The 15,570-nt window shown below is 30.9% G+C and overlaps 1 protein-coding gene across 1 annotated transcript; it reads right to left on the bottom strand.

Moving 5' to 3' along the window:
- Window positions 1-7,848: 7,848 nt before the first annotated feature.
- Window positions 7,849-9,836, bottom strand: LOC145125521 (uncharacterized). The gene is made up of 2 exons (XM_079060971.1): window positions 9,427-9,836; window positions 7,849-9,021 (listed from the first exon to the last, which is right to left on the bottom strand). The coding sequence occupies exon 2, from the start codon at window positions 8,980-8,982 to the stop codon at window positions 8,095-8,097; it is 888 nt and encodes a 295-aa protein (XP_078917097.1). The 5' UTR covers window positions 8,983-9,021; window positions 9,427-9,836; the 3' UTR covers window positions 7,849-8,094.
- Between the last annotated feature and the right edge of the window lie 5,734 nt (window positions 9,837-15,570).

Here is a 15,570-nt window from a genome sequence, read left to right as displayed (position 1 = left end):
TAACTCGGATGATCCCTATTGTTTATTTTTGTTGCGCGTTTGGTCCATGTCTTATCTAAAAAGACTATTGTGCCCTTATTAATTTAATTTTTTAATTAATTTTCTTATTTATGTATTTATTTTTTATATATTTAAAAAAAAATTAATAAACCCCACATATCTATATCACCTCACCACCCCATTCTCATCCTCCTCCACTTCTATTTCTTTTCCATCTTTATTAACATCGACGTCTTCATCATCCCTTCTTTTTTCAGTCCGTCAACTCCGGCGAATCAACACCACAACCCACTAAAGATAAAGAGATAGTGGATTATGGTGTTTGTTTGCCAGAGTTAAAGGACCAAAAAAAGAAGGATGGTGAAGACGTCGATGTCACTAAGATGGAAAGGAAATAGAAGTTGAAGAGGGTGAGAGATGAGATGGTGACCGGTAGGACCGAGAGATGAGATTAAATTTCTCAAATGTGGTTTCAGGTTTTACGATGAGAATGTACAGATATGTTGGGTCTATTATTTTTTTTTAAATATATAAAAAATAAATACATAAATATGAAAATTAATTAAAAAATAAATTAATAATGGCACAATAGTCTTACTAGGTAAGACAGGGACAAAACACACAAAAAAGTAAACAGTAGGGACTATCCGAGTTAAAAAAATAAGTTAGGGACCAAACGCATAAATTTCCTCAAACCACATGGACTATTCGTGTAATTTACTCTTACTTTTCATTTTGTTCATATTTGGTAACTATTTTTTTAGGTAACGAACTTGTTGAAAGTGTTCACATATGACTATTATGACATGCTGTAACCGGATGTAACCTGGTACAGCAGGTCATAATGGTCATATGTGAACACTTATAACAAGTTTGTTATTTAGATGTGTACAAAAAAAATAGTTACCTAGATGTTAACAAACCGAAAAGTTAATTATCTTAATAAGTCATATTCCCTTTGATTTACACGAGTTGGAGGTGCCAAAATTCACGATTCTAAGATAAAATAAAACACTTCTATAATACTTATCGTTTTTTATTCAAAATAACTTCAGTAATCTTGCTTTTATTGTTATTTATGAGAATTGTTATTAGTATTTTGATGTTATATTATTATCAGTATTGTTACTATTATTACTTATGATAAATTAAAGACACGTTATGATTAATCGCTAGCAGGGTAGGACTTAGAGGTGAAGTAGGTGCAGAAATTATTGACTTTGAAATTAATTGACTTAAATGGGAAATTATTAACTAAGAAAATAGGAGGAATATATTTATCTTTGACCGTTTTTATATTTCATTTTTATTATATTGTGACTACGGATGACAATTGTTGACACGAAACGATAAAAATACACAACTCGAAACAATTGGGACGAAACTAAAATTCAAATTTGTGTTGGTGTCAAGTGTAAAAACCATGATATCGTGTCGTGTTCGTGTTCAAAATTCGACACGAAATTGATACGCTTTAGCATTTATTTGTCGTGTTTTTCGTGCTATGTATGATTAAATATTAATTAATTAAACTAATTTTTATATTATGTTATCTTTTTCATGTCGTGTTGTGTTTGTCGTTTTTTAATTGGTTCATTTTTGTGTTAATTGGAAAAAACACAACATCGTGTTGTGTCGTGTTCATGTTACATAAAACATTATCGTGTCGTGTCGTGTCAGACAAAAACATCATACGATGTCCTGATTTGCTACCCCTAATTGTGACTTTTTAATAATATTATTGATATTTATTTTTATTAATAAAAATTGTAAACTATTTTTTTTTCTATTAAGTTGAGGGTTTAAATTACAATCAGACATAAATGAAAAATGTAAAATTTTAATTTAACACAACGTTAAAAAAACTCCTTTTAGATGTTTAACACGAATTTATCATAGAATATGATACGCAATCTATTTATTATATTTATTAATCTGCCTATCTGTAAATTATATAATATATTTATATTTTAGAACATTTTTAATAGTAGTCGAATATTTATAATCAACCTTAAAACTAGTTTTGCTTTATTATTTGAGACAATACAATTTTTAATTGAACCACTTAGATATGAATAATTTTCTGTTTATGTTTGTCTTTAATAAAATAAATCTCACATAAAGTAGTGATATTTCATTCTATTGCTTAATTATATTTAAACTTTAAATCTTTTTTTTTATTTAGTAGTTATTTTCTTTTACTAAATATCAAATATCATTTCATTTTAATGGTTTATATAATATAACTAGGATTTTACTAGATGCGCGTTGCGGCGACAATAATGGATTTAAATAGAAAAACTTTTTTAGTAGCAATATAAGTATAGGAGGAATTAAGTTACCAAACCACAAAATTTGTGGACCAAAGTTATGCATAGAAATTTAGAGGACTTAAGTTGCCAAAGCACAAAATTTAGGGACCACAATTTAGGGACCACAACTTTGCCAAGAAAAATGCTTAAAAATAACTATGCCGAAACATAGATAAAGTAGGTGGATAGGAAAATGATATTATATATAGTATATGGTAAACATGGGTGTTTAGAAAAATGAAGGGGTGTAAGGTTGCAACGGCAATAATATATTTAAAAAGATGAATTATTCCAAAGCCGATGGATAAAGTGATATGAAATTAAATTTGTTGGATAATTATGGGACTACTTCATAAATATGTACGCTATATTATTAAATCCAATTATTATGGTAAGAATATAAATTGTTGATGGACCGATTTATAAAATATTAACTTACTTTGTGGGTTGAGTTCCCGGTTTGACTCAAGATCATCAAGATCCCTTCCATCTCTCACTTTAGGGTATATCTCCATCTATATATACATGTGATGAGGAGCAATCAAGATACACGAAAATACACTAAGAAATTCGTATGGTTCATTGCTGGGGGATTTTAAAGGGACTTCTTGGGATCAACTGGAAAGCTCTTCCTAGTCTTTAGATCCGGAAATCTCAATGGAACAAGGTATGTAATCATTCTTTAATGTTTAAGTTTTCTTTTAATCAGATTCGAGTTTAAATATCCAAAATTATGTTTCCGCGTTTTATGTTTTGGTTATGAAAATAACCAACAATTGGTATCAGAGACTACTTGAATCTGTTATTAGAAACTTGGGTTGGTTTTAGTTCATTTGGTCTTCAAACTAAAACATAAATGCATGATATATGTTATTTTACTCTTCAAGTTGTTGCAGGCGTATTCTTTCTTAACCCCGCCGTATAATATTATGATTTGTGTATGTACTTCGCTTATGCATATGCATGTGCTTCGGATTGATTTATTTTCGAAAAAAAAAAATACATATTATATCAAGAATTACCCCTCTTTGTAAACTTTTGATTCTTTAATTGGGATCTTAACCTATGTATTTTTGTTTATGCTTCTAAAGTGATAACCCAATTTTTAAGGTTTTAACTTCTAAAGTGGTAACCCATTAAAATATTATATAATATATATTGATTTTGTCAAATCATTTTGAGAAGAAAGAAATCATCCCTTATATATATTTTTGGACAGTGACGGCATGTATATTTATTTTATTCTATTTTTTTAAACCTTTATATATGCATGTATCATGTATTAGTTTCTGTGATGTTGAATATTAAAAGTTTAACATTTCGTTGTATTATGTTACAATATATTTGGGTAAAAGATGGCCAAAGTCATTTTTCAATGACATTTTGTTGTATTATGTTACAATATGTTTGGGTAAAAGATGGCTAAGTCATTTTTTAATGACATTTTAAGCGGCAAATTGTCTCAATCTAACCACAATGTTTGGATTTGACAGAATAATTGGGTTAATATTTTTTATTTTTATTTTTGGTGACATCAATTTATGGATGAATTGAATTAAATTGACATGCTAATATTTATGGGCTGTAAATTGATTTGAAGTCGTAAGTTTTATTATTATTTCGGAGACCACATACTCATGCACTTGCTAAAATAAATATATAATTGGCTTTAACCCCTGTGTGTTTATATTATAGCAGCTTTTTTTTTTGAGTTCTACCATATAATATGGTTTATATGTCATTTACTGCTATTATATGTCTACAATTTACTGCTATCATGTGTCTACAATTTAATTATGATAGTGTGTATGCAATTTAATTCAAAGAGCCGTTTTTTTAGCACTGTTAATGATATATGAGTTATTATCATTTTTTTTTTTTGGTTTTTCAATAAATTCAGTTATGACATTATTTATTTATTTGGAAAATTTATTTTCACACTATATGGTCAATGTGATCCCCTTTTTTGAAAATTAATTATCTAAGAATCTAAATATTATTGCAGTTTATGTGTTTATTATTGCGGATTTCAATCGACCCAAAGGTAGGTTGATATTTTTCCGCATAAACACATATATGATAATAAACATGCGACAATTTTTAGGTTACATGTAAGTCAATCCAAGGAATGACTTGTTAGATGACATGATTTATTGGCGATGTTTATTATTAGATGTTATGGTTTATGTGTTAATTAATACGGATATTAATCGACCCAAAGGTAGGTTAATATTTGGACGGATAAACACATGTTTGATATTAAATATGTGACAATTTTTAGGTTACATGTCATTAACAAGTCAATCCAAAGAGGGGCTTATTAATTGACATGATATATTGTCAATTCTTATTATCAAAATTTATAGTTTATGTGTTTATTAATGCGGGTATTAGCCGATCCAAAGGTAGACTGATATTTGGCCGAATAAACATATATGTGGTGATAAACATGTGGTGATTTTTCTTGGTTCCATGTGATTAATAAGTAAATCCAAAGAGGGACTTGTTAATTGACATGATTTATTGTCAATGTTTATCTCTAAAACAAGGATATCTTTTGCATGTTAGTATTACTGTCCAAAGACTTGATATTAATGTTGTGTTGATACCTTGTAACGATGTCATAAATTGAATTTATTGATTACGATTTATGGATTAATGAGCATAAAATAGATTTGCTTATGTTTGAATTATGGTATTATATATGTTAACATTGATCACATTTATGATTCATGTACTTAATGAGATTAACTTTAAGTAATGGAATGAATGCATTATGTTAGTTCTTAATTGCATGGATATTGACCTTGGATTTTGGATATAGCAACATTATTTGAGGATGTTGAGTTTGGGGGAGAAACAAGGCTAAAACATTGTCCTTAAGGAGGAATCAATCTTGATTCCTATTATTGATTTCAATAATATGCAGATTATGAATCAGTGATCGACAATGTTATTCAATCTCCTATTCAGAATACACAAACTCAACAACCTCAACTTTGGATATCCTATGTGTGGTACCACATTTTTCATCAATTTATTATCTCTTTTGGTTTTGAGATAAATACAATAGATGATTTTGTGTATCACAGATTAAGTAGAGTAAATTTATCTTTCTAGTATTGGGCAGATATCTACGAACCTAATTTTGGATCATAAGAAAGTAGCCAAATGGATTTTAAGATATCTATATATAACAAAAGGCTATATGCTTAATCATAGGAAATAAGATGTTTTGGAGATCATTTTTATTATGAATTTGATTTTATTAGATGTCAAAATAGTTACCGATCCATATCGGGATACTTTTACATTTTAGCATGATAAGCCATTTCATGGAATAGACTTCGGTAGCTTCTTCCATAATGGCAACATAATTTATAGCATGGAATATGGTTGCGGAAATTTGTCACTAGGCTACACATTATTGGTATTGAAAGACCACTAAAGTTGTGATAATAAGTCAACAATGTTATATTCCAACAACAGAAGTTCTAATAAGTCAAAATATATTGACATCAAGTTTCCTTCTGTTAATACAATAGTGCAAAATGGAAATATATATAGCACATATGAAGAAACTCCATAAAAGCGGATCCGCTCATAAAGGGATTACCTCCCTAGGTCTTTCATTAGTATACTACACACGTTTGTGTGATATTTGGTTTTAGTGGGAGTTTTATGGTGATGTATGTTTTTGTTTAAGAACAATTATGTTTTTCTGTACAAAATTAAGAATTCGGTTAACTCCATTATTAGTTGCACTTATTTGAAGTTTGATCTCACTTCAATCTAAAGAGGAACTCGTTGGAAATTTAAACCACACATCATGTTTAATCTATGTCGTTAGTTATATATGTATATGTGACCATTGATAGGTTTAGTTACGTAAATTGTAACGAAGGCCCCTTTGATCTTATACTATTATGATTAGTGGACGAGATTGTTTAAGGGTACCAATGTTATAATAACATTCATTAAAGCGCTTATACAATTATACGTATATTTATATATTTGTGGTCCAGTGGGAGATTGTTGGATAATTATGGGACCACTTCATAAATATGTACGCTATATTATTAAATCCAATTATTATGGTAAGAATATAAATTGTTGATGGACAAATTTATAAAATATTAACTTACCTTGTGGGTTGAGTTCCCGATTTGACTCAAGATCCTCAAGATCCCTTCCATCTCTCACTTTAGGGTATATCTCAATCTATATATACATGTGATGAGGAGCAATCAAGATACACGAAAATACACTAAGAAATTCGCATGGTTCATTGTTGGGGGATTTTAAAGGGACTTCTTGGGATCAACTGGAAAGCTCTTCCTAGTCTTTAGATCCGGAAATCTCAATGGAACAAGGTATGTAATCATTCTTTAATGTTTAAGTTTTCTTTTAATCAGATTCGAGATTAAAGATCCAAAATTATGTTTCCGCGTTTTATGTTTTGGTTATGAAAATAACCAACAAAATCAGGTCTTAAAATCAACATAACTATAAAATAAAATGAAGTATTTCAATCAGACCTTAAGTTCATACTCGAAGCAAAATTCATGAAACAATTAAGCGAACAAAATAACGAAATAAATCCAAGCTTGGAACAAACAACATGAACTTCAAATAAGTTGATTTAAATAAAATTACGACTTACAAAAAAATGGATCAACTTAGCTCCTTCGTCAAAGGGATTAGGCCGAATCGATCAACCATCACCATCCGATTTATAGATAAATACTATTAAAAGCCAACGCGGAATCTCAGACTTATTGGTTAGATTCGAAATTGATACTTGATCAAGTAATTTAAAAGAGACATACGAATCTTAATAAAATTAAAAAGAATTTAAAAAAAATGCAAGCATCGGTAGCTAGATATACGAGGGTCATGGTGGAAACATGGGCGAACATAGTCGGTTTTCGGGATGGCCGGTGCAATCCTTTAAATTTTACAGCACAGTGTAAATTTTTGGTATGCAGTTGCAATAAAACATATGTGCTACATGAGATTTTGTCTTTGTCTTGGGTGAAATGTTTCAAAAAAAATATGAATGGTTCATATAGTGCTCCATATATAAATGGTTGAGAGGGGTTCTGATTCGTTCAGAAATAAAAAAGAAAAATATATAAATATTTACATACGAAACGCTCTTAATACCGAATGATTAAGAAATTGCCTCTTAATATTTCTATTAAAAACTTACCAAACACCCCCTAAAATATTGTTAAAAGTTGTCATTTTCTTAGTATTTAAAGATGAAGAGACTAATGTGGTTGATGCGTGAAAATGTCCAAAAAACCTTCAACCCAAGGGAAGAGCCGCTAGGTTGATATGCAGCCATGTGTAGGTACCAAATAACAATCATATCGCATGTGATGCTATTTATTGCCAATCACACGTCACACGTCTCAAACTATCACTCCACAGTATAAAAAATTAACCCAAAGGTTATGTTTTACGCCAAAGCTTATATTTACTACTTTAACATGTATAAAAAAGTAAGTATTAATGATCACATGCAACAATATAAGCAACTTGTAATTTAGTTCTTATTTATATTTCAATAAACTAAATTACAATTCAAACAAGATACTTCTGGTTCCACTTTGTTTCACCAGACCTTTTACATTCCTCGTATTTTCCTAACACATCAAACTCTAATATTAATTAGTTAATTATATATATCTTATTATTTATACGTATATAAATATTTTCTATTAAAATAAGCTTGGTGGATATTGTTTTTTATCTTTTTTTTTCCGGATTTAATAATTCAACAGATATTGTGGAATCTCCAATCCAATCTCACTTCAGTGGGACCCATCACGTGCTGATGGCTGGGTTTCCGGAACGACACGATGTGGCTGCTCACCATGAACGCCGTTACCCGCTCCGATACTCTGATCTCCTCCATTTTCAGTTCTTGTAGCCGGAGAACGTACTCCGGTACGTGAACCATGTCCCAAACCACCCCTACTCCGCCTTCCTTCAACACCCTCACCACCTCCCCCACCACTCTCATCCTCTCCGCCGATGCCGCCGCTGTTTTCGGCCCGAACTCCTTCCCGACTTTGTGAACAAACCCCGCCGACACCACCACGTCGAAGTAGTTGTCCGGAAATGGTAGCCTACGCGCGTCTCCTTCACGGCAGGTCACGTATTCCTGTACGCCTTCCATTCCTGCCGTCCTTAGGGTTGATAAAGTTGTGTTTTTACGGTCTAAACCGACGACTCGGCCGGAGCTGCCTTCTTTTTTGAGCTGCATTGCGACGGCGTTGAGGAGGATGCCGCGGCCGCAGCCGACGTCGAGTACGGTCTTCACGGTGGACCAGTCGTGGACGGCGCTGACCATGCGTTGGGCCATGTCCCAGCGAAGGGCGACGGAGGAGTAGAACATGTTGCCGGCGGCGTAGAAGAGGCAGACGGCGGAGAGAGCTGTGACGGAGCCGGTGAAACCCGCGGTGAATCTAGCGATACTGGTTGAAAATACTGACGGGAGGATTGATTCGAAGGAGTAGCAGATCCAGTTGAAGTATAGAAGGAATACGAGTGATGAAGCGGAGAAGACAATCGCATGGATCAAGAGAAAAATCGGTGTGTGCCAATCTTCCATGCCGTATATTGCATAGATCTGAGTCCAATCTCTTCCTGCTTTCCCCATTGTTGGAAGTTGATTTTGACCAGATTTAGTACGCAGAATCTGTAGTTTCAAAGCCAAAAAATGTTAGAAAAACAGTTTGAAATTTGGGATTAAGCAATTACCATAACAGTATTCTCGACCAGTAAACAGTGAGCGAATATATCCCACAAAATCAAGCGTAAAGTCATTTCACCAATGAAAGCTCAGTCAGAGTTCAAATTCCATTTACTTTAAGAAACTAAAACAAAAAGAGGCACACATTCCTTTTGTAAATCACGAGAATATGTTAGGTTGCCGCGAAAAAATTCACCAATTCGGAATGAATTCACATGTTTCAGTTCTATCTCTTTCATCGGCAACCAAACAGATTACCAAAAGTAGAGAAATTAAACATCATGGAAGCCTAAATCAGATTAACTATTCCTACGAAAATAAACTCAGCAAGAGCACTGAAGTAACACTTACAGTTCAGGACAACGCAACGCGAGATTCGTTATCAGATCCACAGAGAACGATGTAGAAGTTTTTGATCTTCACTAACTACTTGAAACTCAGCAATCCGAGAGAGAATTATGAGAAATGGAGGAGAGATTTTTTCAAGGCAAAATTCATATCAAAATCAGCAGTCATGAAAGACGGTGATTCAGATCTAGAATCAACCGGCGACGACTTTCGCTTTAGCTTTCGTCCTTTCGTTCTTTGCAGTTGCAGCGCGCACAGCCTTTTGAAAGTCGAGTGAGTGAAGAAAAGGAAGAGAGTAAATGAATGTGGACGGAGGGATGGAGGGAGGCGGAGGTAGAGGTGGTTGTTGCGGTGGTGGGTGGTGGTGTTTAAAATCGATAAAGAAAGGGGTAATGCTGTCCCTCTTTTTATACTGGTGGCCTGGTGGGGGTTAGTGAAGTGAGGTACGGTTATACAGACGCGATAACCAACCAAGACTTTGTACGGAGTTTAATTTAACCGCTAAAATGTTTTGAAACCAAATATAAAATCACAATTAACAATAATAAATACTCCATAATTTTAAATCAAATTTTATTATAAATATTATTCTCTTTTTTTTGCAAAAGAGAGCAACATCATTATGTTAAATCATCATTAGTAGACAAAATTTCGAGTATTTGTTTATGTTAAATCATCATTAGTAGACAAAATATTTGAGTATTTGTTGTTTTACGTAATATGATAATAGTATTATATTTAACTTTAGAAGAAAAATAAATATTGTCACTTTACATAAAAAAACATTGTTTAAAATATAATTAGCATAGAATAGAATGCTATTATATGCATATATGAAGCTCATGGTATATATATATATATATATATATATATATATATATATATATATATATATATATATATATATATATATATATATATATATATATATATATATATATTTGAGTGTGGATTTAGTCTTTTGTTGAAATAGTATAATGTAATTATTCTTAAATGTATATTTGTTTAAATAGTATAATGCAATTATTCTTAAATGTATAAAATCTTTTGTGGAAATAGTATAATGCAATTATTCTTAAATATATAAAGGTTAAAGGTTGTTCGATATGACCCGATCAGATTCAATCTGTTTGATATCATACTTTGAAGTCTCTGATTCGGTCATGACTCATCTGATATGTATTTTATTCGGTCAGATTTAGGATTGTGTCTAATTCAATCATACAACTATCAAACAACCCATAAGAGAAAAATGTAAGTCCTACATGTGTTTTGAAATGTCAATTTTCATTAAAAAAAAAGGATGTATTTTGTTTATACTTAACATTTATGATGTGTTATTATATCATGTTTGGAAGATCAACATGTAAAACGTATATAATGGTAAATGTATGATTTACCTAAAATTGATATTTTTTTTTCATGAAAACATTATAATATGTTTTTTGACATTTGTTATGAGAAATCAAGTTTTTAGATGTTTCACAAAAATATATTTTATTTTATTTTGAAAGCTTTCTTGGTAAAAATGTTTAAACTTTTGCTTTAGTTGTGTTAATGAATATGATTTGGCTCGGGTTTAATCAATCCAAATGGTTGATTTGTATATATGAATTTGATCTATTCATTTACCTATTGAACAATCGAATCAATTTTCTTATGATTTTTCAGTAAAAGGAAATAAGCTGAGTCAAATCATACCCCCTCTATTTTGCACTTATTTTGCACCAGTTCCAAATTTGAGTGAGTGTATGGTTCTTTTGTTTGTGTTTATTTGTATTTCTTTTGGGTTAATCACTAAAATGATCAAAAATGGCTGTGTTCTATTAGAAGAAAATTACCAAACTTTAAATATTTTTCATTAAATACATATTTATTTTGTGAACTGTCTTAACTTCACAAATATCACATATAATAACTTATCAAGCATATCCAAATACAAAAATAAAAACATAATATTGATTGAAATAATAAGAAGAGAGTGTATCCGAATAATTGTTAGAACAAGTTATAACATATATATTTAACTTGGCCACCGACGAAATTTTCATCCTTTGACCAAGAAAATGTCAAAATCTCGATGGAGTACAATATGTGGTTGACAAATTCAATTTGTATTAGAAAAATATCCACCATGTAGTTATAATATATGAGTTTACATGTTGTATGATATAAAAAGGATTATAAGTCAAATCCCGTACTAGTTGTTAAGACCGAGTAAAGATATCGTATTTTATCTATATCATAAAAAAACTTATTCTTCTAATAAAATATGAGCTACGTATGCTTATTGAAATAGGTTTAGAATAACATTTGGACATCCTTTCTCATTAATCACAATGGGTACTTATACATTACAATATTCAAATTTATTCTAACTCTAATACTAAATAAGGACAATTATAATGTGGAAATTATGACAATAATAAACCTAATATTGATCGAATGATATCGCTAATACAACCCCCTTAGTCTGAGCGGGAAGTGGAGGAACGTTCAACTTATTTATAAAATCTTAAACAATATTATCCTTGTTGATCTTTGAACTTTTGAGCTTAAAAGTGGTTCCTGCACGTCTTGATTTTGGAAATATATATATACTAGCCGTTTACCGGCGCCAAGCGACGGGTGCGAATAGATTTTTTAGAAATTAGTTTCTAGAGAAGATCAACTCTTTTGCACAGAAAGTTTACAACGTCTAAACACTTATCAATAAGAGTCATCCTAGCAAAAACGAAATCAATAAGAATTAAAAACGAAAAGTTGAGATTTTTTAAAAATGTACATAAACACATGATTAATTGTGCATTATTTTAAGTTAAAAATAAAAAGTAGTTTTTGTTTTTAGTTAAAAATAAAAATACATTATTCTTTTGCTATAAAAATCAATCTATGTTGTTTGGTTGATAATAAAAATATTTTGTGATGTTTGAACTCACTGGATTAGAAGCTCCATACCTAAAAAAGTTTTACATATTTTGATTTCAAGAAAAAAATCAAAATCAAAACTCAAATCTAACGTTATTGCTGGAGGTGTTGGTGGTTTTGGAGATAGAGAAGAGCAGCGGCACCAAAGAAGCTTGAGGAGAGTAGCGGTGTCAGATTCATTGATTTTGCCCAACATATTCAACCACTTTTGTATAAGTTTATTCCTGTGAGCTTAATTAGGAATCGATGATTTAAAAGCATTGATAGGAATCAATGATTTAAAAGCATAGGTAGAATAATAATCAACAAAATGACAAAAATAATTATTAAACAAAATGAAGAACGGATCAAGACTTTGTATACATGGGCTTGGATTAAACAAAAGACAATTTTGGCTCATTCGATTGTAGTAGAAAGAAAAACCATAGGTGGTGGCAGAGGCGGCAAGCATGAGAGAGAATCAGGGGAGTCGAAGTCGACGTGTAGGGTTTCTTGATAAAACTGATGCTAGATTAATGTGCCCAACGGGGCTTCTATTTGAATGTCTAGATATAGGGGAACTGCAGAGATACCGGAATGAGCTAGGTCAAAGCCTAACTAATTTACTACCTTAATTTTATGTTGACTCATTCTAGTCAAAAAGTATGATTTTTTAAAAATTTAAATTCTCTATATTGGGTAAGATAAGGATGTGGTTTGAATGTTTCAATATTAGTTTTACATTTGTACTTAATGCATTGTATTTTGTAATTTGTTGATAAATGTTTGTATATTCAGCTTAAAAGTTTGGACGTCTTAAATCTATTTTTAGAAATAGTAAGGTTTGTATAATATATATATATATATATATATATATATATATATATATATATATATATATATATATATATATTCACTTCTTCTTGAACGATCTACATTACTAAGGTCGAGCTTGTATTGACTTGATATTTGAAGGTTGATATAAATCATGATTCATTTGAAGAAGATGGTAGCATGTTTCAGACATTTATTCAAAACCCTATTTGTTTGAGATAAATCGGACCACCAATGGTACTAAGAAACTTCTAAAAAAGAAAAAACGTAACACACCATAAAACATTATCGAAAACTCGATAACCTGTTTTTTCCACCTACCTATAGAATACTAGAGATAATCTTGATGAACCGACAATTCCACACACACACACACAGAGACAGAGAGAGAGAGAGGACTAATGGAAGGCTCATTAGTGAAGATAAAGAGGCTTGAGAGTGCTTATGGTGAAGTTTGGGGTAGAGAGAATTGAGATTAAGGCAGAAGGATGAGAGGTGTCAGGTGTATGATAGAATTTTGAAAGGATGTGTGGATTATATCATGTTCTTTTTATTAGAGAGATTTCTGATCTTGTATGTCTTGGAAAAATAAGGAGAGATTAGCGGCATTGGTTTTTTTAGATATGTGATGGAATTTCAAATGGATGTGATTTATTCGTTAAGGTGGTGAAGAGACGACTTTTTTCATATCTGAAATCTTGGATGGAGTGTCTCTTATAAATGAGGTTGGTTCTTAGAGTTAGGGTTTAGATGGAAGGATAATTTTGGTATCTTCAATCATGTACTTTTTGGATAGAAATGTTATTTTGCCGACTCGTTTAACTAGGTGGAATAAGTTGGTCATGATAAAAGGCATCATTCTAGCTTGGCGATGGGTGTTGAATCGTTTAGCCAGAAGAGATAATTTAGATGATCGAGGTACAATTTTTGCTTTTATGCTCGTTCCGTAAATTGGTGACTGAATATGTATCGTGTTTTTTTTTGTTTTTAGATACACCTCGCAGCGGATATAGTATAGAAGAAGTAGGGTATATAGACCCACTTGTAAGTGGATCCTGCCTTATAATTTAGATAAAATAAAGACAAAATTGTAAAAATGGTCATTGTGGTTTGTCAATTTCTTTGGGTAAAAAAGGTCCATATTTGGTGGTTTTGTTGTGGTTGTAGTCTCTACCTCGTTAAGATTAACAGTTTTACTGTTAACTTTTGGCAAATGACGGATTTACCTCCGGAGACCATTTCTGTAGTTTTATCTTTTTACCAAACTACAAGGACCAATTATGCAATTTTTCTTTTTCATTTTATTGAATTATTGTAAATTAATTCTTTTTTAACTTCTTTCTTATTGTATTATTTTTCTATTGGATTATTATGTATTAATAAATATTATTTTTACAATATTATATTTATATAATAATAAATATTACTTTATTTGATTATTAATTTTTTAATTATTTTTTTTAATTTCTTCTTTATTAGATCAATTCTCTTTTATTGTATTATTATATATTAATAAATATCATTTTTAACATATAATATTTATGTATTAGTAAGTGTTACTTTATTGGATTATTAATTTCATTTAATTATTTTTTTATTGCGTTAATTCTTTTTATTGAATTATTACTTTAAATTTATTATTTTTATTTATAATAAATATATTTTTTATTTTATATTAATTTCTTCTTTATTTTTTTAAACAAAAATATCAAAAAATCTCACCCACCCCACCTCTCCTAATTAATTTTAAATATTTTGAAGATAACATATTTTGGACAACACCACCACCATCACTCAGTCACCACCACCACTATCGGTCCATCTCCAACCCATGATACTATATATATATATATATATATATATATATATATATATATATATATATATATATAATTTTCAGTAATTATTTAAGAAATAAGATCATCGTGTGTATTTTAGTTTATGTGTATTCACATGTATCTAAATTTGTTATATATTTCAATAAATTTATGATTTTAACTTATGACTTTAATATATATAATTACCCTAAAAATATTTCTACACGGATTGCCAAATCTGAGTACTCGCTACTCGGCAGTCGGCCGAACGAGTACTGAATAATGAGTTTTACAACTTTTCCACAACCTGTAGTGGCTATGGTGGTTTGAAAACCCTCGATCTAACATTGTCATCATCGATGCGGTATCAGTAATGAATGGTCAGCTGGAGGCTGTATGTTTTATGGGGTTTGTTGCGCATTGTGGGCAGTCGACCAGTGTAGTTTTCGTCGAGAATGAATGTCTGTAGGCGATGATCGGCGATTTCCAACGAGATGATTGTAGCAGAACATGAGTGTTTAGATCGGACCACCTGGTGGTTGTAGCAGAATATGGTCGGCTTAGTGGCAGATATAGAGGATTCCGACGG

Source organism: Lactuca virosa, chromosome 7, assembly GCF_052849685.1.
Source record: "Lactuca virosa cultivar CGN04683 chromosome 7, Lactuca_virosa_CGN04683_v6, whole genome shotgun sequence".
Lineage (NCBI taxonomy): Eukaryota > Viridiplantae > Streptophyta > Magnoliopsida > Asterales > Asteraceae > Lactuca > Lactuca virosa.
Note: the sequence above shows the minus strand (reverse complement) of the source record. Positions and strands in the feature narration are given on the sequence as shown.

Coding starts and splice junctions, on each gene's coding strand:
- LOC145125521 (XM_079060971.1), bottom strand. CDS start 8,982: ATGGGGAAAGCAGGAAGAGATTGGACTCAGATCTATGCAATATACGGC.